The sequence below is a fragment of the Tenrec ecaudatus genome, chromosome 18 (genome assembly GCF_050624435.1).
Source record: "Tenrec ecaudatus isolate mTenEca1 chromosome 18, mTenEca1.hap1, whole genome shotgun sequence".
Classification (NCBI taxonomy): Eukaryota; Metazoa; Chordata; class Mammalia; order Afrosoricida; family Tenrecidae; genus Tenrec; species Tenrec ecaudatus.
Window position 1 is genome coordinate 40,377,319 of NC_134547.1, and position 26,513 is coordinate 40,403,831.

At 48.1% G+C, this 26,513-nt stretch overlaps 1 protein-coding gene across 1 annotated transcript in view; it reads left to right on the top strand.

Moving 5' to 3' along the window:
- Positions 1 to 26,513, top strand: part of NKD1 (NKD inhibitor of Wnt signaling pathway 1) — a 91,395-nt gene that overhangs the window by 54,209 nt on the left and 10,673 nt on the right. The window contains exons 6-7 of the mRNA XM_075537484.1: positions 20,636 to 20,742; positions 24,605 to 24,700. Coding sequence (XP_075393599.1) covers positions 20,636 to 20,742; positions 24,605 to 24,700 — 203 coding nt within the window. The remainder of the gene's footprint in view (positions 1 to 20,635; positions 20,743 to 24,604; positions 24,701 to 26,513) is intronic.

Consider the following 26,513-nt stretch of genomic DNA (forward strand, 5'->3'; position numbering starts at 1 on the left):
AACTCGAGGACAACAAGGTCCCTCGAGATGGTGCCGTTAAGGACCAGCTGTGGTGCTGTGGGCACTATAAGCAGATGAAAGGTCCCAAGAGGGCTAAACAACAATATGGATGTCCCCTAGGAGCGCTCGCTGAAAGATGAATCATTCTTCGGGGGCAGGATGGCCAGTCCTAAGGCAAATATGAGAGCTAGGCTTCCCAGCAGGGCATGCTCCACAGGTCACAGCTCAGGAGGGGCTCAGTCTCCGCAGATCCTCAGGCTTCTGTGGTGCATAGACTAGTCAGCTTCCAGTCCAGTGCCTAGGACAGGGCTGTCGTCTTTCCCAGCAGGCGGCTCTCCTCTCAGTGTCAGTTTGAGCAGGTTCGAAGGAATCTGGCTGGAGGTCTACCTAGGAGCATCCGGGGCATGAGCTTCTTACTCGGGTGTGATGGATCCACGTGCCCTGTAACTTTAACAGCAGTCGGAATGACCAATATTATGGTATGGGGTGTAGCTCATGCCAGCTTTAAGGCTTCCTATTTCTTGTTTGTTTGTTTTTTTCAAAGAGCCACCATGCTGAAAAGTATAGACTGGATTTCCCAAGGGGCCCTGACACCTAACTAGCATGGCATGGTGGATGTCTTTCAGGGCAGCTCCTAGGGCTTGGAGGTCTTCGCTGAGGCCTTGCAGTCCTATGGCAGTGGGGTCACCCCTGAATTGTCTTACTAGGGGTGGGGGTATCCCAAATATTATTTCAAAACCTTTTTTCCAAAGGCGAGTATCCGCTGGGACCCAGGGTGCACCGAGTGTAGAGAAGGACATAAGGAGGAACCTTGGGCCATTTGAGGCCAGTTTCCTGGCAGAACTTTCCCATTGTTGCCTTCAGGGTCCAGTTCATGGACTTAATTTTCCCTAGGTTCTGAGGGCAGTGGGCTTCGTGTAAGTTTTAACCCGCTGGAAGGTGGAGGGATGGAGGAGATGACCTCTTTTCTCTCAGGTTCCAGCGAGCAACATCCCTCTGCAAGGTGAAAACACCAGGTATTGAACACATTGCTGACATAGGTGTGCCTTTTTCCATGATACCAAGAGCTGCAGGAGCGCAAGTGTCCCTGTCCAACAGTCTTCCTTGGTTTCGCTCTCAAAGAGCAAACCATCCACAGACTGGAAAAGTAAGAAGTTTAGCTTGTTTCTGGGAAAGCTGTCAAAGTCTGATTTTAAGGCCTCTCTGAACAAGGTAGGCACATGTTTTTACCCTTGGGGTAAGGAAGTCCATGTCAGTTGGCTCTTACTTCTAGAGGTCCGTTCCTCCATTCAAAGGCAAAAATGGGCTGGCTGATTAGAGTGACACTCTGTTAGCTGCGAGGGGCTACTGGGGTGTTGATGCAATGTGCTTCACACAGTCGCTCACAGTATTCTCCTGGGCATTCCTGCAGTACCGTGGCTGCTTTAGACATGTACTTGGGGTTTCACCTCGCGAAGTAGAACCCCTTCAAAAGGGCCACCCAATGCTGGTCAGAGCAGCCTGCCCCTCCAGAATAAGGAAGATCCATTTGGGCCAGGCATCCAGGAATGCCTGTGTCCACTGTGTGGGATCAAGGGACCCCTGGAGGGAAGGTATTTGTAGGTACTTTCCTGCCTCTCGGGCACTGTGCCTGCTTTCTTCGGTATTAAAAGGAGTGACGAGAAGCTGGTACTGTGATGCCAGGTGGGAATATAGGTATGGATCAATGAATCAACAGATTTAATCAGAGCCTGTGGCTTCTCTGCATAGAGGGGGGCTTATTTTTTCAGTTGAGGAGGTCAGAGATGCCAAAGTGGCCCCAAATGGGGGCTGTCTGGGTACCATTGTCCTGTCGGGGTACAGTTGGAGTGGCAAGGTTTTTTGGACCTGGAATTGTCCGGCGGGTTAAGGTGGATTCCTGGACTCAGGTAGAGGAACAAAGATGACTTGCAGCCAAACTGGGAATGGCTGGGTGGGCGGGGAGTACTGGGGCCGGCCACCAGAGTTGGTGCTCAGAGCAGCAGGGAGACTGAGGGTGGTGGCGTGTCCAGGAGACTGGCTGCTGCAGGCAGTGGTGGAAAGTTGTGCGGCTCTTCCTTAGGGACAGTTTAGTGACTGTCTGTGGAGTTTGGCTTTCATTTTGAGTAACAAAAATCTGACTCCTTTCCTGCCTAGTGCAATGATGCCAGGCCCATGGAGGTAAGGAACAGGCTATACTTAATCAAAAAATCTATATAGGGTAAGTGGTCAGGGTGACCAGGGCTCCCCATGGCCACATTCCAAATGTCCTGGACTATATGTGCCTTTGGGGGGCCAATCAACTCCAAAGGATGGCCATTCAACCTGGCACAACTGAAGAGTCATCCTGATTTTAGTTTTATACCACAATCTTTATATATATATATATATATATATATATATATATATATATATATATATATATAAAATTTTATTAGGGGCTCCTACTTTATACCACAATCCTAAGAGATTTTGTCAAGTTGTGTTTTTTTTTTACTTTTCACTTTTTTCTCAACAGTTTTATTGGCATATAATGTACATATAATATACTTCCAGAATTTAATTGTTCGTTCATCTCAAGGAGAATTGAACAGCCATTACTGCATCAATTTTAGAGCATCCTCCCCACCATGGTCTTGAAATCACTTTTCAGATGAGTTATGCAACCACAATCCATTCTGGTGCTCCCTGCCCCCTCCCACCTTCATTATTTACTCCAGAAAGCCCTCCCTATCACCTCCCACCCTACCATTGTATTCCCTATATCCCCTTGTATCAGGAGATCCAACAGAAAACAATGAAAAACAAAGTCTAAGGTGGTAAGGATAAAATCATAATAGTCTAAAGACAAGATATTTGATCACAGTCTAGCAGGCTGGGACTGGTGATTACCCATGGTGCATGTCGAACCCCTGATCAGGGGCGCAGCAGATAAAAGAAGGAGGTGCCTCTGAATGAGGGCACACAGACCTGTCTGACCACATCCCTCTTAAGAACTTTAAGTCCGTCCTGGCTAAGGAGTAGCTATATAAGCTCCATGTCTGGTCAGCTTCCACAGAGGAGGCCAGTCTGCATTGTGCTGTAAGTTGTGACCTTGGGGTTGCAGGTTAGGACCCAGTCAGACTCTGTGGCTTAGGGCCTCCTCGCTGTGGAGCCGCACAGACTAGACTGCCACAAGCAGAAATTGGTTACACACACAGTCAAATAGGCACCCAGAGTTTAAACAGTTCCTTCCCCCTTTAGGAGGTCCCTAGCTGGATCCAGTAGTAATCCTGGCTGTGAGTAATCCCCACTGGGCAGACCTGAATGAAGTGATACAGGATGCTTGGGTCTTAGGTCAAGATCTCCCTTGAGTCCCGTGGGCGAGACGGTGACACCAGCTAGAGACTATCAGACAATGTCAGAAAGTTCCCAAGGGTCCCTAGCTTAGAAATGTAAACTCTTCATCCCAAGACTGCTGAGTCGGAATCTACATGCTAACAAGCTGTCCAAGTGATTGTATACACAGTGTTTGAGAAGCTTTGTTTTAGAGATTTTCAAGTTGCCTAGAAGTTTGAAGCATGCTGGGGACCTATGGTTCCTTTAAGGATTATATCACGGTGGACTAGCCCTTGCTCAAATATGAGTAGGCCTTACAAAAAACAGCGTGTGTGGTGTCTCCTGAGTGTGTTTGCCTATAGAATTGATGTTTGCACTCAGGGTTTAAGTGGCTGTGGTTTCCACCATTACTTGGGCTCCCCTCAGCCTCAACTGTCTTCCTTGGTTCTATAGAGAGATGCTAGGAATTGGTGCCTACAAAGACCTGCTGCACGTCTCTGGGACTCAACATTCATTCATGAACTTCGGCATCATTTCACTATTTCTTCATGTACTCATTCACACAGTGGTTTACCGGCCAATTCATTCTTTTGTCCATCCATCACCCATTCACTGTCCACCTACCCACCCACCCACTCATCCATGCACACCTCCATAAATCTATGGCTCATCTATCCAACCTTCTCATCTATTCATCCCTCGCTCCATCTATCATCCACCCTTCTTTCTACTTCAGCCAACGAGCCCCAATCCCTCATTTATCAGCCAACCATCTACTCACCCCTTAATCTATTAGCTGTCTTCCATTATCATTTTTATATCGTTCCATTTGTATTTCCATCTAAGGAGTCCTGCTGATGCAGTGGGTAAGAGCTCAGAAGCTAACCAGAAGGCCAGTGGTTCTAATCTGCTAGCCACTCCATGGGAAGAGATACACAGTCTGCTACTCTAAAGAATATAAACCTGGAAATCCTGTGGATCCGTTCTACTTTGTCCTGTTGCCATGAGTTATAATCAACTCAACAGAGTCCAGTTTTATTTTAGTTTATTCTTTCCTCTATCCATCATTTATTAGTGAGAGTAGAAAACTTCATTTTTTTTTTAGTTCCCTGGTGGCTAACCCTGAAATCTACAAATGGACATGAAATCACCGACCTACAGAATCCACTTCCTACTAAAGAGAGGAGAAGGTCACTCTTACGATTCTCTGTGTTTGGAGAATGAGCTTTGTTTCAGTGAAGTAGGAGTAGCGCTAGCCGAAAAGCCCAAAGACCTGCCTCCTCCCCCATCTTGCTGTGTGATCTTGGGGCAAGTCCTTTCCTCTCTGGGCCTAACTCTCCCCCTCTGGAGTGGGGTGAGTCAGACTGTGAGCTGTACTCCGAGAGTGTGGGCAATATGTGTACGATCCTATGTGCCTGGTGAAATAAAAAATGACAGAATTAATAAAAAACAAAATAAGAAGATAGGGGGGCTTCTCTGGCTTATTCCAGCTAAGTGCCTGGACTTGCTTGGGGGAACCTCTGAAATTCCGTGGATGGCCTCTGGATCCAGTGACACTTGGCATAGGCGTCTAAGGCCATGCACTCCAGGATGGGTCTCATGGGACAAGCGGCAGCTGAGTTCTGGCCCTAAAGAGCCACTGGACCTGCAGACACCTCTGTGTGCTCCTGGTCCAGGGAGAAGAACCTAAATTCTGAAACTCCTGTCTTCCCGTTGGCCAAGTTCATTGACTGTCTGGAAGGCTGTTTGAGGGAGAACAAAGGTCATCTGAAGCACAGAGATAAAAAGAAGTCTTTCAGGCATCCCGGGAGAGGATGACTTTTGCTTCTGCGCTGTTACGTAAAGCTGGCCCCAGTCCAGCGATTTTAACCACCTTAACGGGCCAGCTGCGAGAGTGCAGGGGATGAGAGATTAAGGCTGGGTTTTGTGAAAGGGTTGGGGCTGCAGAGTTTCCTTTGAACTGTGGGAAAAATAAGGTAAACATCAAAAGCCACAAGCTCAGTGAGCTGGCTGGCTGCGGCGGGGGTGGGAGGGAGTTTGGACAGGGAGCAGAGGAGCGGTGGGGCCTTCCTTCTGCTTACTATGCAGGCATCTGGAGGCAAGGGTGGTTGACCCCATGTTCATTTTCAGCACCCTGTTGTCTACCCCACCTCCCCAGTGGAAGTGAGGTGGCTTGTGCCCTGAGGTGGAATTTGGTGCCAGGCATGTTTGGCAGCCCTGTGCCACCCTGAGTGAGCCCAGGAGGCCTCCAGTCGGATGATATCCGCCTTACCCATTGTGGGTTCTAGCTATTGCCCCCACCTCCCCAGTTTCTCATTGCAAAGTCCCCATTGAAAGAGACCCTCTCTGCCTCTCCACGTAGTGTGTCCCTACTCTGGACCAGCCTCTGGGCTCACTCCTATGGTGCAGCCTGTAGGCCACTGCCCACTGTACCCCAGCACCCTTAAATATCTGATTCTTGTCCCCCAACCTCTGGACTCAAGGTGGGGATAGTAGACAGTGTGCAGCCTGCTTGACATCCTCTAAGAAAGCAGACTCGACAGAACCCAATCCATGCCGATGGTCTGATCTTTTTTCCAGGAGGCTCCCCAAACCACTGGAGTTAGGAGAGCCCTCCACGTAGGGTCCCAGCACTGCTGCTGAACAGATTTTATTGGCCACTGGCCTGACCTTGGGGTGGAACTGCAGGGCTGGTAGCTCAGCTTTGTTCCCCAGCCCGAGGGAACTAGTAGGACATACTCCACCAAGCATCACTTGTGGGACTGAGGCCCTGGGGCTAAACAGCCCCACTCTGAGCTCACGGACTCTCAGAATCTGTACGGTCCCAACTGCCTCCCCTGTGGGTCCTTGGGGTCTTCTACCTCTCGGGGGATGTGCATGGGCTTTAAAAGTCAGCAGCTCAACACCTACCTGACTGGTGGCTTAGTGGTGATGGGTGGGGTTGCAGTCTGCAGGGTCAGCAGTGTAAAACTCCCAGCCTCTCCTCGGGACAAAGACTGGGGTTTCCACTCCTGCAGACATTTAGTCTCTGAAAACTCCTGGGGGGCACTTCTACCCTGCCCCACAGGGTCACTGAGTTGGCATCCACTCAGCGGCAGTGAGTGTGTTTGCTTTGTTTGTTGTAAAGTCAGATCTCAATCTCTGGCTTTACCAGAACTCATGATGTGACCTTGGAAAAGTCATTTCACATTTCTGCATGTCAGTTTCTTCATTTGGGCAGGGTGGTCCATTGCTTGGCATTATTGCGAATACGATGAGGTATGTGTTAGTCAGGGTTGACTAGAAAAACAAGTCCATGACACCCATATATATGTAAGAGAGGGCTTTATATAAAAGAGCAATTGTGTATTTAAAAAAACATCCCAACCCAGTCCAGATCAAGTCCATAAGTTGATATTAGCTCATATGTCCAATACCGGTCTGTACATTCCTCTTCCAACTCATGGAACACATGCAATGACGCTGAATGCAGGAAGACCACAGGCAGGTGGGTGGAAAGTCTTGTGGATCAAGTGGCAGTGGAAGCATCTCAGCACTGGCAAGTTAATTCATGGAAGCCCTGGTACAAGCCAGGCCCTTGTAGAACCCAGCAAGATGACATGCTGTTTATCATTTCATGTACCACCTGTCACTGTTGAGTCAACTCCAGAGTGTAGTGACGCGGTGTGCCAAGGGAGACGTATGCTTCCTCAGGGTTTCAATGGCTCATTTTTCAGACATTGACAGCCAAGATTGCCTTTTGATTTGCCTCTGGGTGGACTCAAATATCCAACTTTGTATTTTGCATCTGAGCCATTAACCATTTGCAGTATCAGGGAACTCCAGTTAGTTGTTAGGGTTTGATTTTTTTTAAATCATTTTATTGGGGGTTCATATAATTCTTATCACAATCCATACATACATCCATTGTGTCAAGCACATTTGTACATTTGTTGCCATCATCAGTCTCAAAACATTTGCTTTCTACTTCAGCCCTTGATATCAGCTCCTCATTTCCCCCCTCCCTGTTCCCCTCTACCTCCTGAACCCTTGATAATTTATAAATTATTATTATTTTGTCATATGTTACCCTGTCCGATGTCTTCCTTCACCCACTTTTCTGTTGTCCATCCCCCAGGGAGGAGGTTATATGTAAATCCTTGTAATCGGTTCCCCCTTTCTACCCCACCTTCCCTCTACCCTCCCAGGATTGCCACTCACACCACTGGTCCTGAAGGGATCATCCATCCTGGATTCCCTGTGTTTCCATTTCTATCTGTACCAGTGTACATCCTCTGGTCTAGCCAAATTTGTAAGGTAGATTTGGGATCATGATAGTGGGGGGGAGCATTTAAGAACTAGAGGACAGTTGTATGTTTCATCATTGCTACCCTGCAGGGTTTAATTTTCTTCAAGAGAGACTAATATGTATTTTTACCTGGTCTAGATCAAACAACGTCTAGTTTTAAAACTGCTGTAGCCCCAGTAGAACCTCCAAATGGTTCCTTCGACCCCAAAATGCCTGTCACACAGGGCCTGGCATGCTATAAGTGCTCAAAGAATACTATAAGAATGAAAGTTGGCCCCCAGAAGTCACTAAAACCAGGCAGTTATTCTCCTCGGGAGGACTTCGGTCCCCTCAGAAAGAAGTTTGTGGGTGTCCAAAATCACCCACAAACGGAGGCAAGAATCTCTCCCCACTCTTGTGTTCCTCGTGAACTCTTGTTGCACATAGAGGCCCTGCTCTCAGGCTGCTCCCACAAGATAGGCGGTGCTGAGGAAATAGTAAGCCCGCCAGCGAGCAGGCATGTTTCCACAGTTCCCGAGAGAGGTCAGCCTACTGAGGAGGTGGCAGTTCAGCTGAGATGCAGCTTCCAGGACGAAGCCAGCCACGGGAGGCCACCGAGGGAGGGCAGCCCGGAGAAGTGAGCGTATCAAGGTGGAAGGAACTTCGTGTTTGAGAAAGAACATGAAGAAGGTGGATGTGATTCAAATAAAACAAAAAAAAACAGACATTAGGGACAAGGGGGAAGTGTCAGCCCAGGTCCAACCATGCACTTTTGAAAAGAAACCATCGGAGAGTATTAGATCGATGAGCACTGACTCTGATTCCAATTTAACAAGACTATTGTGTTCTACGATGTCTGGACCATGTGGGCGGGAGGCAGAGCTGTGAGAGCCAGAAGAGGGGCGTTGGCAATCAGAGGGCCGGACACTGGCTCAGCGTGGGCACTGTGGGGCCGAAGCGAAGTGGACTAGTCTGGCCTCTGGGGAGGGACAGCCGTCATTCAGTGACAGACTTTTGATTCTTGTCTTTCATGTAGGAGACCTAGGCTTGATTCCCGGCCCCTGCATTGCATGCACTTGCCGGTCAATGAAGACTCCATGTGTGGTACCACATAGACTTCAATGGAGCTTTCTTCAGATTAGGAAGAAAAGTCTGCGTATATATTCCTGAATATCAGACCACGAAACCTTATGGATTACCACAGTTCAATCCCCAATTCATCGTAGGGGTGGCACACAGACTGGGCGGTGTTTGGGGCATGGGGTTGCCATGAGTCCGGGGTGACTCGCTGGCACCCAGTGACAGGATGGTGAGATTGAGGAGGTGGATGAAGGAAAGAAAGGGATCATGGGTGATGCCTTCGATTTCTGGTTTAAGGAGCTAAGTAAAACTAAAATGATGGCATTTCTGAGGTTTTGTCAGGTGACAGCCAAGGCTCTGATTTCAGACATGTTGGGTCTGAGATGTCACCCAGTTGGGTTGACCCCATGTGGATACGCTGAGTCCATAGGTACATGAGTGTGAGTTTAGTGGGCCAGAGAAAGAGAGAGGGGGTGGGGACTGGGAGAGTCAAGACTTCTCCCAGACTTGCTGGTTGCTTCCTTTGAAGTATGAGAAGAGCTAGAGTTCCCTGGAGAGCAGCAGGAAGCAGCCTGAGGGAACAGACAGGCCCCACCCGCTGGCTTCTTTCCCCTCAGTTCAGTCTGTCCAATCAGACTGTGTCAGTCAACCCTGACTCTGCTATGCTTCAGTTCCCCAGAAGCCTGAGTTCTGCATGGTGACAGAGAACAAGCAGTGCTCTTTGGTACCTAGGCAGTTTCTCTCAAGTCTGTTCTTCATAAAAGCTCAGCTTGAACAGTGGAAATTCTGACTTATGTCAGACGCTGGAGAGGCTTTCATAGTTTCATGTAGCTCGGGTTAGATTTTTTTTTTAATCATTTCATTGGGGGCTCTCAGAATTAAAGTTGAATTTCATCACACATGTTTTAACCTGGGTGGGGATGGCGGAAGAGAGCAAGGGACATGATATTGCTAGCCAATGGTGGTGTTTTTTATTTTTCCCCTCTTCCTCCCTGAACCGATGCTTCTTCTTAAACCTATTCAAATCTCAATGCGCAGCGGCAATCAACCTTGAGCTCTGATGAGAAAAAAAGAACAGAGTGATGTTTGGTGGGGAAGGGGCTTCCTTCTTTCCCTTTACCATCAGTTACAACTAATCCTTAAGTAAAATCTGCTGACATTAAAATGTAGCCTGGGGAAAGGAGCTGGGGGTGGGGGGAGGAGAAGACCCTGAGTGTCATTTCTTGTCTGTAATGGCTGGATCTCCACTGGTAGGTAAAGCCGGGAACCACCCTTGAGAAGCCTCAGTCGGTGGATTTCTGTTTTGGTTTGCTTTGAATTTTGGCCTATGGAATTGAAAAATCCCAGGGCACAGCTTGCTTAAAATGGCTGTCTAAATCCAGTTCAAGCCACACCATCAACACATAGACACACACACATATGTATATTCTCTCACACACAACACATGTGTATGCTTGACATGCCTTCATTTAGGTCTATACATGCTTTGCAAAGCAGTGTTTCTGTCTCTTTAAAGCTTCTTTGAATTCTGTGCTTTTCAGCTCACACCACACTGAACAGTAGTTTGGGCATCTGAAAGAGACTCAAAGCATGCTTCTTTTCAAAGGTCTTTGATCGTTGAGAGCAAAAAGAAGTCTGAAGAGACGAGACCAGGGCTGGAGGGTAGGTAAGGTGAAATTTCCCAAAGGGCTAGTCTCACAGGGCTCCCCTTGCTACTAGTAAAGAACGAGCAGGTGCGTTCTCCCGATGGGGAAAAAAAATACTCCACGCAACTTTCTTGGCCTTGTCCTCACCAGTTCTGTTTACCATGTTTTAAAAACTTTTTCATAGTCATTCCCTCTGCTCATTTTATGTCCTTTGAGAAACTATCAAGATTAGCTATTTGGCATTCCAAAAAGCATGTACCATGACCCTCTGAGCCGGCCTCTCTATCTTGAATTTAATTGGCTCTATCTTAAATTTAATTTAATTTAATTGAATTTAATTCCCTCCGAAGCCCCTGCTGTGATTGTTGTCCTGGTTTGAAGGCGCCCTAACGAGGCCGACAGGTGTGCGACTGAGAGACCATGTCTGCAGTCCTCCACTGACCATGTTTCAGTGCGTCCCGTTTGGAATAACCTTGTGCGTGTACGAACTGGAGTGTTAGCAGCGCTCCAGGTTTTGACTTAACTTCACGTACGCACTCTTACTAACGCACGTTCATACATACTTACACATATACTTCATACGTACGCACTTACTTTCTCATGCACACACACCTAATCTCACACATCCACACCACACTCACATGTACACACATGCTCTTCATCTCGCTCACGACCCATCTTCCATTCTCTATAATCTCACCCTTTAAGGAGGCAACCACAGGTACCCAGCACTCAGCTGGCACATCCTGTGAGCTCAGCCATCTGAGGAGAGAGTGTGTTCCCAAGCCCTAGGATTTGTTGCAGATTAACTCTCTTTACTGACCAGTGTGGATGCAAGCTTATACTATTTAGGGGCGGGGTGTGTGTGTGTGTCTGTTTTAAGAGAAAGAATGTATGCTGATGCTGTTATATCTGTGAACATCCTATATCCTACTGAACCTAAATGAATATATCCCTTACTCATCTTCCCCTTAGTACAATCCTAGAATTATCTGTGTTCCCTGCCTGACACAAGAGGAAGTACAGAAAAGCCAGAATGTAAAGAGACAGTGACTTTAGCTTCATATCACTTTAAAATAAAATCACCTTAACATTGGCCTAGGGCCAGCCACAGTGACTATCAGGATGGACTGAGTTGGCTCAGGCCCAGGGTTTGGGACATGTCTGAAGACTGCTACAATCCATCCTCCCTAAACCTCATGGATTGAGAGTGGGAAGGAGAGGCTCCTCAATAGAAAACCAGTGTGTTATTCCCAGAAGAATGGGAATGGACCAGGTGTCAACTATTATGATGTGACAGTGTCCAGGAGCTGTGACCCTGCCACTTTCATTCTGGTTTCAGCCCTGGGTTAAAATCCTGCTTCCAATACTTACCATTGCTTAATTTTTAATCATTATTACTACGTACCTGGTAGTAACAATAGAGCCCTGAGTTACATGGTTCAAACTCACTGGCCACTCCAAAGAAAAAAGGTGAGGCTGTTAGGTTCATAAAGATTTATAGTCTTGGGTTTGCGTAAGTCAAATCAATGAAAAAACGTGAGTTTTTAATTTATTATGTAGCAGGCACTGTATTAGATGTTGGAATTACCTCGGAAAGATTCAAACAATGAAGTAGGTAGTAATAGTAATCATAGGTACAACTAGTAGAGACACAACTGTTAAAGGAAAAGATAATTGTTTGAGTTCACCTAGAGGCACGTCAGAAGAAAGGCCTGGCTATTTTCTTCCTAACACGTAGCCAGTGGGAGCTCTACGAAGCACAGCTCAATTCTGAGCCATGTGGGGTCCACTACAAATCAGAACTGACCGTAGGACGCTTGTTTCTTGTAGTTTTATCAGAGACATCTCACCATTCTCAGGGAGAGGACTTTCTTCCCTGTCGGCGGAGACCTGAAAGAGGAGCATGACTTAGAGAGGCAGGCAGACTATTCTGAGAGGGCCTAACCGCGTGAAACCAGGGCAAGGTCAAAACATGGAGAGAAGTTTGAAAACAGACATGGGGTCCAGAAGCACCAGTGGCCAGTGATGTCGCTGGCTTCAGTGACCCACGCGGAGGCAGGCCTTCGGGCTCAGTCTTGAGAAGGGAGCTGCTGGGGGATTTTCAGAGACTTTCAGGTGCCTTGGTCGTGCGGTGTGTGAGCTGCTCACCATCATGCCAGCGGTTCGAAACCACTAGATGACTTGGTGTTGCTAGGTTCCATTGAGTCGGTTCACTCCTAGCGACCCTGTATGTACAACAGAATGATCCCCTGCCGGTTCTTGGATGGCCTTACACTCTTTGTCATGTTTGAGCCCATGTGGCAGCCACCTTGTCAGTCCATCTTGCCGAAAGGTCTCCTTTTTTGCTGCTCCCCCACTTTACCAAGCATGATGGCCTTTTCCAGAGGCTGGTCTCTCCTGGTAACATGTCCAAACGACATAAGACAAAGTCTTGCCATTTCTACCTTTAAGGAGTGTTATGACTGGAATTCTTCCAAGACAGATTTGTTTGTTTTTTATAAACCATGAAACTTTTAATATTCTTCACCAGCACCATAATTCAAATGCATCGATTTTTCTTTGGTCTACCTTATTCAATGCCCAGCTTTCACAAGCCTTTGAGACAATTGAAAATACCATGGCTTGGGTCAGGCACACCTTACTCTTCAAAGTAGCGTTTCAACACTTTAAGATGTCTTGTGCAGCAGATTTACCCAATGCCAGGCAGCATTTGATCGCTTGTCTGCTGTTTCCATGAGCACTGATTGTGGAGCCAAGCAAAACAAAATCCTTCACACCTTCTATCTTTTCTCTGGTTATCATGATGTTACCTACCGGTCCACTTGTGAGAATTTTGTTTTCTTTATATTGAATTGTAATCTATGCTGAAGGCTATAATTCCGGATCTTCATCAGGAGGTGCTCCAAGTCTTCCTCATTTTCAACAAGCAAGGATGTTTCATCTTCATATCGCAAGTTCTTGATAAGCCTGTTTCCAATCCTGATACAGCATTCTTCTTCATATTATCAGCTTCTCTGATTATTTCCTCAGCATACAGATTGAATAAGTATGGTGAGAAGACACAACTCTGACACATACCTTTTCTGATTTTAAACTATTCAATATCCCCAGGTTCTGTTTGCATTGCCGCTTGACCCGTGTGCATGTTCTGTATGAGCACAAGTAAGTATTCAGGAATTTCCATTCTTCTCAAGACCATCTATAGCTTGTTATGATTCACACAACCAAATGCTTTTTTTATGTTCCATGTTCTCTCCTGAATCTAACCTGAACCTCTGGCCACTCCCTATCAATATACGGAACACTTTACTCGCATATTGTTGTCAGTGACATTATTCTATAATTTGCGCATTCTGTTGGGTCACCTTTCTTTGGAATGAATATACACGTGGATCTCTTTCAGTAAGTTGGCCAGGTAAGCTGTCTTCTATATTTATTAGTGTAGATGAGTGCTTCCAATGCTTTATCAGCCTGTGAAACAATTCAATTGATGTTCCTTAAATTCCTAGAGTACGTTTTTATTTTTGTTTGTTTGTTTGTTTGCTAGTAACTTCTTGATCAGACGCTACTTCTTGAAATGGCTGAATGTCAAGTTCTTTTTAGTCAAGCGACTGTGTAATCTTTCTATCTTCTTGTGATGCTTCCTGCACTCAATGCTTTTCCCATAGATTCTTTCAACGTTGTAACTTGAGGCTTGGGGTTTTTTTCCTCCGTTCTTTCAGTTTAAGCTATGCTGAGCATGTTCTTCATTTTTGGTTTTTTAACTCCAGGTCTTCCCACTTTTTATTATAATATTTTACGTTGCCTTTTTGAGCTGCCCTTTGGGATTGTCTCCTCTGCTCCTTACTTCATCATTTCATTCATTTGTCTTAGCTACTCTATGATGAAGAGCAAGTTTTAAAATCCCTTCTGACACCCACTTTGATCTTTTCTTTGTTTTTGTCTTTCTAATGACCTTCTGATTTCTCCGTGTATCATACTCGATAGTTCATCACATCTTTCATCATTGATGTTCAAAATAAATCTGTTCTTGAAATGTTCTTGAACTTCAAGTAGAATAGACTCAAGGGCCTATTGTGGCTTTCATGACTTGTTTTAATTTTCTTCATCTTCACCCTGAACTTAATATATGAAAAGTTGATGATCAGTTCCATAGTAAGTCCCAGACTTAGTTTTAGCTTTTGATATTGAGCTTCCCCATCATCTTTTTCACTGATATAGTCTATTTGATTTCTATGCATTCCATCTAGAGACGTTTATGCGTGTAGTCACTGTTTGTGTTGTTGAAAAGATTTCATCTTCATTTCTATCACCTAGACTGTATCCCCCAACTACTATTTCTTCTTTGTTTTCAACTTTTGCATTCCAATCGCCAATAATTATCGATGCATCTGGGTTGCATGTTTGATCAATTTCAGACTGTAGACTTGGTACAATTCTTCAATTTCTGCATCACTAGCTTTAGTGGTTGGTGCATCAATTTGAATAAGAGATGTAAAGACTTAACTTCCACGTGTAGGGATAGATAATATCCTGGCACAACAGCATTGTCCTTCAGGATAGCTCTTGTCATGTCCTTTTTGACAATGAAGGTGATGCCAATCCTCTCGTTTGTGGCATTCCCGGCATAGTAACCCCAATTCAATTGCCAAGTACAATCCATGTCAGCTGACTAATGCCTAGGATATCAATCTTTCTGCTTTCCATTTCTTTTGAAGCCTTCCAATACTCCTCCATTCATACTTGCACGTTCCAAGTTCTAATTATTAACAGATGTTGGCATGTCTTCCTCTCTTTTGGAGAAGTGTCCCACCAGCAAATGAAGCTCCTGAAGGCTTTACTTTCTCCACATTATTCTGGTTGATCCTACTTTGAGAAGGCAGCTGCTCCTCAGTCATATTCTGAGTGCTTTCCTACCTGAGCAACTCATCTTCTGCTGTTATATCTGACTGTTCTGCTTCTAGTGGCTACCTTTTCAGTACCGGATAATGTTTATCTGTCTTTCAGAAGGGTTTCCACTTCTGATTCCACTGAGGTGGATAGCCTGTTCTCTCTTCATAGTCTGTTCTTAGTCTGGAAGCTCTGCCGAAACCTGCTCACTTTGGATGACCCTGCTGGTATTTGCAATACCGGTGACATCGCTGCCAGCATCACAACAACACAAGCTGTCATATGAGTGGTAGCATAAAGATGTACACCTCGGAAAACCACAGAGGTAGTTTTCTTCTGCCTTATAGGATTGCTGTCAGTGGAAATTTCCTCAATGGCGGTGAGGTTTTTTGTCACGTAAACATGACTGACGGTTTACCAAATGATCAGCCGTGTGAATCCGACCCTGTGGTCAAACCTGGTGATTTGCTTTCATAAATACTGTTGTCATCTGTGCCATCAGTCCTAGACCTGATTGTAACGGCAACAAACAAACAGAAAATAACCCACGGAGCAATTTTCATCTATAACCCACGAGGGTCCCGTAAGTTTTGTTTAACGCAGTGGCAACAGATTTGGGTGCGTTCTAAAAGGTCGAGCTCATTGTCAGTGGGCTCAACCGAAGATTGGCCGTGTGGGTCCACCCAGGAGTGGTTTGGAAGCAAGGCCTAGTGACCAGTTCCAAAGAATCGGCTATTGAAAACCGTATGGAGCGCAGTTCCACTCTGGCAAGAGTTGGAATCAACTTGCCAGAAACTGGAGAGTGTTAAAGAGGAAAATGGCTTAATCACTTTTGCTTTGCAAGCGTCATTTCCTCTGTTATAAAACGAGAATAGTGCTGTAGCCCTCGTTTAATGGTTCAGAGAAGCTCATGCAATAATGTGTGTAACAGACAAATATATAATCCTTCCCTTAATGTACACGACAATTACTAATTTCACCACCGTCCTCAGAGCAGCCCACTTATGTGTACCTGCATTTACAAGCAACTGATGCATCCCTTCATTTTTCCAGGACCCTCGGTTCCCCAAGAAGAACCTGGTGTAGATTATACAGGAAACCATTTGGCTCAGAATGTACATAGAGAATCATTCTCTTTTTTCCTGGCAGCAGATTTGCCTATCTAATTATATTTGACTTAGGCGACTATTAAATTTCATCAAACAATGGCTGTCAGAGGGCTATAATCTGTTTGTGCACATTAAGAAATGACTGTGAATGTGTCAGGGCAAGTGTCCCAATGGCAGCAAGAAAGCTCTCTGTTTTCTGTTGAATCTTAAATTTTATCAACTCAGAAGGATTTGCCACGTAAGTGGGCTAAGAGTGAGGTCTGCCACATATTGAAGTTTTAGTAATTTCTGGTCCTCAGTGGGGCTGATTTAGTCATAATAGTGTTTCAAATTTCTGTCTTTTCCAAAATTTAACATCAACCAGGCCTTTCTGTTAAGATTGGCTATCACTGGTTGATCTCATCCAGGATTTGGATTTTAGCATAAGTATGAGACAAGGAATAGACTCAACCCCCTTTCAACCACCCCTTCGTACCATGCCAGTTCCCAACCTCAATCAAGCCAGAACTTGTGTGTGTCAGTTAGGCAACCAGGCTTATCCTACTGTGGCTCTCCTGCCTGCTCTGAGTGGGTCTGGGATGTGCTTGCAATACGGGCAACCCTGGAGAAGTAACGCGTTGGGTCCTGATGCTTAATAATAGTTGTCGTTTAACTGTGGGTATGTGTGTGTCTGTGGGTAGTACAAACTGCTTACATTAGACTGTTAACATAAACATCAATGCTTTGAACCCAGCTAACAGCACTGTGGAAGAAAGACCTGGCAATCTCCTTCCATAAGATTACAACCAAGGAAACCCCTTGGAGAAGTTCTACTGCTGTAACGCATGGGCCCACCGTAAGCCTAAATTACTTTGGCATCACCTAGTTTTGGGCTGGACAGATTGGCTGGCAGGCACATGTGGAGTGATCAGAAAGCCCTGCCAGTACAGCAAGCAGTGCTGGATGGAATGAGAGTAGACCGCATCCTGCTATTTCTGAAGGACAATTGTGCAAACCTAGAAAAGATGTCCCTTCTTAAGACATTGTACTGCTATCTGGCTAGAAATGTCCTAAGAGATACATAAATCTGTGATGCCCATCAATTGCCTCTTGGAGTTGGACTCAGGTCCCTGACTCCCGACTGCGGCGCTCCCCCCCCCCACCCCCGTAGCAGGCTGTAGAGAGGGGTGGGTGGCAGGAGGCCAGGTCTGCTTTATTTTGCGGCCCTTTTTCTTTTCCTGCTGTTTGGGTGGTGCCAGCTATCAGCCGCTTGGGCTGGCTGCCCTTGCCGTCCTGTTGCTTGGGTCAGTGCTATTTGCCAGATGAGAACAAGTATGGCTCTCCCAGCATGAAGTCCCAAGTGAGTCCTGTTGCCTCCCCTTAGCCCTGACCTGAGGATGGGACTCCAGATCTCTACCAAAAGAGACACTCCAGGTCTTTCCCGATGCTCTGTAGTAGGCACCCAGACACACACACACACACACACACGCATGCACACACACCCCACCGCCACCATAGACACTATTCAGGGATTTCCTCATACTTTATAGGAGGCACCCGGACACACTCACACACACACCACCACCGCCACCTCCCTCTTTTATTTAACTGTGGAAGGGAGAAGAAAGAGCCTGTCTTTGATCTCCGCAGAGGAAAAAAGGGTGTTCTGTTCATTCTGTTCAGGCTTTTGGCTAACACAACAAACAATGCTTAAGTTTTAACTTTGCTTAATTAATTAGTAATTCTGTTTTATGCTGTTTGATCTCCCTCCAAAATGTATTTCAAAGCTTGAGAAGGGAACATCAAAGGAAGCTGGGTAAAGATGGTCAAGTAATGCATTTAATCTGGCGCTCGCTCGCTCGCTCCCTAGGGGTGGAGAGATGCCAGGTTGGGAGCGAGTATGGGAGAGGCATCGTCTGGGAAATACTGCGCTCTCTCTCGCCGCCATGGGAGGCGGGGGCACGTCGCAGCTCCAGAATCACTCGAGTTGGCCATGTGTTTTGAAGAAGCAGAATTGACATTTTCTTTCTTCTAGACCCACTGGGAATTGTTATGCAGGTTGGGTATCTCTGAAGATTTCCAGTAGAGCAGCTGAGAGGCCGTTGAAATACAGCCTTCACCCTGAGTTTGGTTTTAAGGCTGTTTGTTTCGGGTGGGGAGATTGTGTTCAGCTAAGGCACAATGTGTTTTTTTCCTGTGAAAGGACCAGATAATAAACATGTAATATTTTGTGGACCACAGTCGAGTGAAAGCTGTCGTCGATGATTTGTGTGAGTGTAGCTGGCTTTCCTATAGGCACTATAGGCTGCCTTTAGCTGCTGGGTTGTGGTCTGTCAGCCCTGTCCTCATCTCCCAGTGCTGCTTTCTAGGCAGCTGACAGGCTTTGCTTTTCTCTCCCCCCACCACTCCCCACCCCCTGCACCTTCCCTTCTCCCCTCCTTCCCTTTGTCTCCCACCTTTTCTCCTGCTTTCCTTTCTTCCTTTGATTCACCATCCTTCACGGCTGGTGACTGTGACTTGCAATTGAAGGAGCAATAATTGTTATCAGAAAATGGCTGGGCTGAGCAGAAGTAAGGGCTAGAGAATGGGTTCAAACTTTGGTTCCAACGCCTGTCCATAGCACTGTTACTCCCTCACAGGGGTACCCTGGGCAGCCTGCCATGTGCCCTGCACCCTCCTGACTGCTGATGAGCTTTTCTGTCTGAAGACGGATGAATGGAGAGAGATTTATCCTGGCAAAGGATGGCTGGGGCAGGTGGTGGTCTGACTCTGGTTGTAGAGGGTTCAAATGTGGCTATAGAAGGAGGGCCTAGATGTGGCTGAGTCTCTGCCTCTTTTTATGAAGTTCCTAATGGTTCTATGCCCCCTCTTCTGGCCACTTGAGACAAAAAGGGGAAAGAGGACAAAAAGCCTTTTTTTTGGTGAGGACAGCGGAGGAGCTAAGAATGATCTTTCCTGGCCCCCAGGGTCTCAGAGCAGGTGGAGTCACTAGCCCACTGCCCATCTGTGTGCTGGGAGCGGTGCCCCAGAAGGCTCACCAAGGACCAAGCAATGTGAGTGTCTGCCTGGTTTCCTGAGTGGGAGGACAGACTCCCTGTTGAAGAGGCAGCACAGATCCTGCTGGTCTTGGTCTGAGGTGTATGGCGAGGGCAAGGGGATGAGGGAGATGCTTTCGACCTCCCGGGGTGTGGAGAAAGGAAGGGAGGCCGTGGAAGGCCTGAGAGGGAGCAGGCTCTCTTGTGCATGGGGGGATGGGAGCATGCTCTCCTGAGAGGTGTGAGCGGGGACAGGCTTCCTTCCTTTGGGTTTTATCAAGTGAAACTTGAAAGGCAATGTGGAACCCAAGGGTGGTTTTCTGATAACTTCCCTTTGAACTTGAAGTTTGGCTTCATTAATCCTGAAGGGCTTATGTCTCCAGCCAGGATCTCTGTGGAGGAAAGCATCTGCTTTGAAGATGGAGCAATGCTTTGCTTTACCTTCTTCTGCTCCCCCCCCCTACCTTTTGTGGGGGGGCGGTACACGGAGGAGGTTGTGGACTGTGATATCATTGTGGTTTCTTTGGTGGAACTTACAGGATGGGGAGCGTCATTTGGATCTGCGCTTTCAGATGGGGATGATAACGTGTCTATGTCCTTTAGGCTACCAGCATTTACTGAGCATTCGCCAAGTGCTGAACCAAGTCGGCACATTTCTAGTTACATCCTTCCAACAGTTTCTTAAGGGAGAACCTTTCTCTTTGCATTTTTCAGATGAGTGGACTGAGAGCCAGAGAAGTTGATCACCTTGCTCCTGGCTGTCTAAACTAGTCTGCCGTTGTGTTAGGATACGAACCCAGCTGTCCTATATCTTATTTTATCAACTTTCCAATGATGGTGACAGCAGTGCCCACTGTTTGTCCTGTGACCTGGTTAGCCCATGATGGTGGCCCTTCTGGTCTAACAGGCCAGTGGAACTCTGAAGAAAATGGTCCCTTCTTCCAAAGCTCTCCCATGTAGTCCAAAAAGTGCCCTTGGCCCCCATCTGCTTGGCATTTGATCTGATATCGCTCTGGGTGACTGTGTGCCTCTGGGCACCATCTGGACTGATGGTTGCCTCTCTGATCGGGGAATTGGGTACCAAGAGTGGAATTCTTGTGGTGGCCAGAGGACAAGATTTGGACCCCAATAAAGTAGCTAGGCAGGTTCAGATCCCAGTGCCCAGGTGAGAAGGGCTGCCATACCAGGCGTGGAGACAGCCATGGAGGAGCACAGCTGCACAGGCCACTGGGCCCGGGGCTAAGGGGCTCTCCTGTCATGCGATAAGGCACAGCAACCTCCTCCTCATTCCTTTTTACTTGCCCCCCACAGTGGCCCTGCCGCCTGAGAAGACCGAGAGGCCGGTCATTGCAGATGAGAAGAGGATGGAGAAAGCGAGTGAGCTTTGTCCAGGCTCTAAGAAGCAGCTGAAGTTTGAAGTAAGCTTCCTTTCCCGGTGCTGAGCCCTGGTTTTCTCTCCGTGGGGTGGTGCTTTGAGATGAGGGAGATGAGACTTAGCCAGATGTGAATGCCCTTCTGTGAGAGACTCCACCTCCGCTGGCTTAGCACAGGCCTACAAGGACCTTCCGACAGCCCTCTGACATGTCCATGTGTGTTGGTGTCCAGAGCATCCTGCTGAGCTCAGCGGTCCAGGGGAAGGGCATGGGAGTAAGTAGGGAATGTGATGCTAGCTTTGGCGCTTGCTCTGTCTCCCACAGGTTTCTCGACTTTTCAGGGGTTCTGTAAGTCATTGCAATGGTCACACAACTCGGACAATGCGTACAATGATGGAGATTATTAGGGAAGTTAACAGGTTATAACTCAAATGCTCAAGATTGTTTCGCCTTTGCCGTATCTTCAGGCAGCCCTCTTTCGGGCCCTCAGCTTCTTGGCCTGACCCCCGCCTTGCTTGGGCAATGTTACAAAGCTCATTTAGGGTTGCCAATAAAAGTTCAAAGGGTGTGCCCCTCCACTGTTTGCCCCAATTCAAAGGCACTCAGCTGCAAGTCCGTAAGTCAGCAAGCTCAGCTTCCCCAGTTAAGTGCCCACAAGCATCCCATTCCATAAGTCCATCTCCTGGCCCAAAGTACTTGACTTTCCTTGCTCTTTGGGCTGGGAAGTCCACTACTCTGCTTTATGCTCTGGCTCCTGGTTCTGCTGTTGATGCGCCTTGGGGGTCAAAGCTGTCTTCTGGATCAAGGTGGTTCAATGTACGGGGATCTTGGGGCCCAAAGGATGCTCTCCCCTTCTGGTTTTTCTCTTACTGGTAGTAAGATCTTCCCCCTTCCCCCCCCCCACCCCGCACCCTGCAGATGACTGTTTTTATCTCAGCAGATGGCAGTCACAATGAACCCTAATCTTCCCCTACTTGCTCTTACCCAAACCCATCAGGAGAAGTCATTGGGTGGGAGTTACAGAGCCCGAGGCTCGAAGTGCCTATTAAATAATTCCCTGCACTGCTGCTAACCCTCTGTGCCACGGCCTCCCTCTCTGAGCCTCACTTTTGACTTCCATGGGTAAAACCTGCCCTTCCAGCCCCGGAGGCTATTCTAGGAATCCAGGAAAGGGTGGGGTGATCAGGAGAAAGGAGGCCTGGGGCAGGTCTCTAACCCTATTTGCACTCATTTTCCTATGTAGGGAGAGGGAGCCAGAGAGGGCATCGGATGCCGGGATATACGCAGTCCAGGACATGTGTCCCAGAGCTTAAGCTATCCATTCTGTCCTACTGCTACTCCACCAACCCAACAGTGTGTTAAGTCCCTTCTATGTAGCAAGTGTCCTTAGGTTCAGGTGCCAAGAGATGCCTGGGTGGAGCTCACTGGCTCTTCCCTGCCACCTTTTACCTTTCCTCCTCGCCTCTCCTCTTTCTTCCCTGAAGACTAGCTCTGGAGTCAGTGGGTCTGTGTTTAAATGCTAACTGTGCTACTTCAGTCAGCCCCTCATTGTGCCAGCTGCCTCCCATGGCCGCCCTGAGAGATGGGGATAGCCAGTGAATCGATCCTAGGACAGATGTCATGAGAATCCTGGGTGGGTGAACAAGCACTTTGATTCTTCTTTCTAGTGAGGTAACCACTAGCCGCTGGATGCCAGGGGACCCAGCAGCAGGGGACCGGGCATAGTCCTTTCCTTCCTGGAGGGTGTGCACTCTGTGTTGAGGGGCAGAGGAGAGAATTGGCCGCTCGGTAACTGTGCAATTGGTTGAGCATGTGCTAGACTATGGGAGTCCCATCTGGAGGGGAGCAGGGGGGGCTGTCATTTCCAGACCACTCCACGCAGCACCCAGAGGAAGGGGCCGTGGCTGTAAGCAGAGGTTGGGAGTGTGTATGTATCGGTAGTGGCTGTGAGAAAGTGATACACAGGGAACTCTTAGGATAAGGAGACCTCTTCAGCCAGAGGGGACAGCAGGAGCAAGAATGGCAGTGCTGCCATGCACGTGGGAGCCACAAGGAAACCCAGCAATGAGGGAGGCAAGATGGTCACCAAGGGCCCTGGATGCCTGAGCTGAGAGTGATAGGCCAGCCAGCATCTAAATGAGGAGCTGTGGTTCCCAGTTGCTTCCTGGAACCCCTTCCTTCATATCTTGAGCCCATAAGTTCCCTATAGGTCTAGGGACAGATCCCCGCAGCCATAGGACAGCCCAGAACGAGGCCGCTCACTCCCGGGCCTGAAGGGTCTTTCTATAGAGTGCCAGCTGACTACCTGGAACTCCACAATTCTGCTTGAGGAAGGCCCACGCATGTAGCATGTCCAAGTGGGGTGGGGGTGGTAAGAGTTGTTGCACACATGACCACAAAGCCAGAGGGATCTTGGGATCTGCCCCAAGTGATGGCACCAGATTGAGGGAAACAGTAACTGTTCAGGATAGAGGGGAGCAGGGCTGGCACCTGCATATTATGTCACAGTAGAAAGGGTCTCCAAGAGCAGAGCAGAGCAGGCGCTCAGCAGGTATTAGAAAGTCATGTTACAGCTGAGGGACCGTGGCTTTGAACTCGGCATGTGATGTGTCCAGAATAGCCGGGGGGGAATAGGTCCAGACTTCAGAAACAAGGGGCAAGGAGCATTCTCAGGTCAGGCATCTTTCCTTCTTTGAGAACTGAACCCAGGAGTACCTGCTCCAGGGCAGATGAAGGGGAGCGAGCTGAGAAAGACCTGGAACTGAATGGTCTGGAGCATCTGTTCTTGTCTTCACTGACCCTGAGGGATCTTGCAGGCTATTTGTAAAGCCTTCTAGAACTCTCTATCTGATTCTCAAGTGGCCTTTGCATGATACCTTCATTGATGATAGCACCGTTCTCCCAGATCAGGTTCCCTATGGTCACTGTGACTAGTGAAATAAGATGGCTATTATATGAATACTCATTATAGCAAAGACAAAAACCACTCCGACCCACAATTCAACTTGGCTGTGTGCCAAACCCTGAGCAAACCAATCTACCTACTCCTCATTTCCAATTTCCCAAAGCAGACCCTGAGACAAGGGCCAGGGGACAAGGTCTAGGAAAGGGACCAAGAAAACCAGTAAAGTATGGTCTAATGGGGTCACTACCACAGGCAAGGGGGGCTCATTCCCGCCGAGGGCCCTTCAAGAAGCCCTGAGGGATGGTTGTTGACTGCCTCATAGAGGGACGAGAAGTGGGGCACTTGCCCTCCTGACTCCTGTCCCTCACTTATTCTGGATTGCCTCTAGGGCATTAAATCCTTGGTCCTTAGGCTGCTCTTGGACAGAAAGTCCGGCCCTTGGGATGGGAGGAGTGGGAGTAGAGCAGGGAGCTTGGTTGAGGGGACAGGAGATGAGACATTTAGTCCCCCTAGCAGCCTGACAGATCTTGTCAGTTTCCATAAATTAAACCAAGGACGTTGAGGCACCGAGAAGAGCAGTCACGGACACAGGGTCATGTACCTGTGAGGGCTGGGTGGGGGCTGGCCCTGGACTGACAAACGAGCTTTACCTGCAATGTCGATCCTCTCTTGCTGCCCATTGGAAGTCTGGCTTGGACTTCAAGAATTGCACCTTCTTGGCTTCCAATAGCAGGCATTCTTTGGTCCAAATTCAAATTTGGAAGACCACAGCATCCCTCTCAGCACTTCCTCTGTGTCTTGCACTCTGAGGGCTTCACTCCCCAGGCCAGGCCTCACCTTGTTATGGTCTCCTGTCTTTCTTACTCTGCCCCTCTTTCAGAAGACCTGGGGAGGGGATGGAGGAGAGGTGGCCCCTATCTGAGGCCAGATTCTGACCACCCCCTAGTCAGCTAGTGCCCCAGCAGGTAGGTGACCACACCCATCCATCTGTTTGTGTCCTAGGAACTGCAGTGTGACGTGTCTGTGGAGGAGGACAGGCGGCAGGAGTGGACCTTCACGCTGTATGACTTTGACAACAATGGCAAGGTCACCAGAGAGGTGAGTGGGTCTAAACAGCTGGTGACCATTCACCATACCTTCGGGTATAGGAACCAGACTGCACACTCCTTGGGTACCTCTGCCACCACTGCCATCCCTCCAAGTTGGTCCCCATCCTACCCGCAAGGACAACAATCCACTGCCCCTGAGGTGATTCCAGCTCAGTTACCCTATAGGACCGAATGGAAAGAACTCTAAATCTTTCTCAGAGTATAAAGCCTTATCTTTCTCCCTCAACATGACTAGGTGGATTCAAACCATTGACCTTGCAGTTAGTAATCCAATGCATATGCCACCAGGGCTCTGGGGCAGTCATTGGCTGGGTAGATAAGACAGCAGATGGAGGGTATAAGCCTGCTAGAAGCCTCAAGGGGACCTAGAGGGCCATTCCGTAGACTTCTGGGACGATCTCTTCACTGCTTCCACCAGAGTAGAGGCAGACTCAGAGCTGAGACCTTCTGAGAGAAGAGACCCTGGTCTCAGTGGAGTCTTGTCCTGCCCACCTTCCTTCTTTGTTGAGTCCTTGAACCCTAGGACTGGGGCTCAGATCCCCCTCAGACCATTTCCCATCTCAGCCATTCCTCGAAGAAACTGGTGGGGTTGAGATGGGGCATACAAAGGCCATGCAGTGCTCCTCCCCCATGATATAAGAGTCACCCACCCTTGTTTCCTGCTCTGCAGGTCGCTGAAGGCCTCTGGCCTTGCTGCTCATGACCACCTGACAATCCTGTCTCTTCTGGCTATTGTGTGTCTGACCCCCTCTTCCATCTTTCCATACCCCTCATATGTCCTCCCACTGTCCTTGATACCTGAGTCTCTTGGAAAGGAAGGCACAGAGGGGGTGGGGGGACACAGCTGACCTACTCTGAGCCTCTTGATTCTTGACAGTCTGATAAGGGAGACAAGCCCAAACAATCAAAGAGCAACTCCAAGCTGGGGTGTGTTCAACAGAGGAAATAAACCGTTGGCACAGCAGAGACTTGCAGGGGTGGCTGGAAGCAGAGGTCATTTAGAGCAGCCACTGGGGGGCTTAGAAGTGAAGTGTACAGAGCCTGGAGGAGCCGGGGTGCTCCGTGGGTAAGCGAGCTGAAGCACGCAGGTCTAGCTGCTGCCTGGGCACCTGGATTTGGTTTCAGGCTCTGCTGGAGACCATTGGTGGGTGAATTTATGCAGGGATGTGGTCTGGTTGTATCCCTCCTGATTCTGTTCCCTATGCCCTGGGCATCATCTGATGACTGCCTTGTCTCTTTCCCCCCACCCCTTCCTGATGTCCTCTCTTCCCAGGCAGTCTTTGTTGCTGACGTGTGGCCTGTGGCAGATCCAAATTTATGGGGTCACCCTGGCTGGACCCACTCCTGGCGTCCTCTCTAGCCATGTGAGGTCTCCAAGGCTGTCCTGGGAGAGCCACTGAAGCTTCAGTCTTACCTCCCTATCCAGCTTCAGGGCTGAGTGTTTCTTTTCAGTGGTTAGTGCCAGAGAAGTTGGCTTTTATGTGGCCAGAGCAGAGAGCTAGCAACAAAGGGCTCCTTCCCTCAGCCTGAGGCTTAAAGGGTGTTTGAGCAAGCTGTGCCTGGCTTTTATTCCCTTGGAACTCTTTGGGATGTAAGGGACAGAATCCCGAGCTTGCTTCTTCCTGGGATATCGTGGTTCTTGTAGCTGGAATTCCATCTGGAGCACGGGCTTCACAAGACTCAGGACTTTCCAGACGGTGTACTCAGTGTTCTTTTACCCTTGATGAGAGCCAGATGACGGCTGACAGTTAGAACCTGTGTCCCATTCTCTCAGAAACCCTCCAAGTGAGAGAGTCCACAGA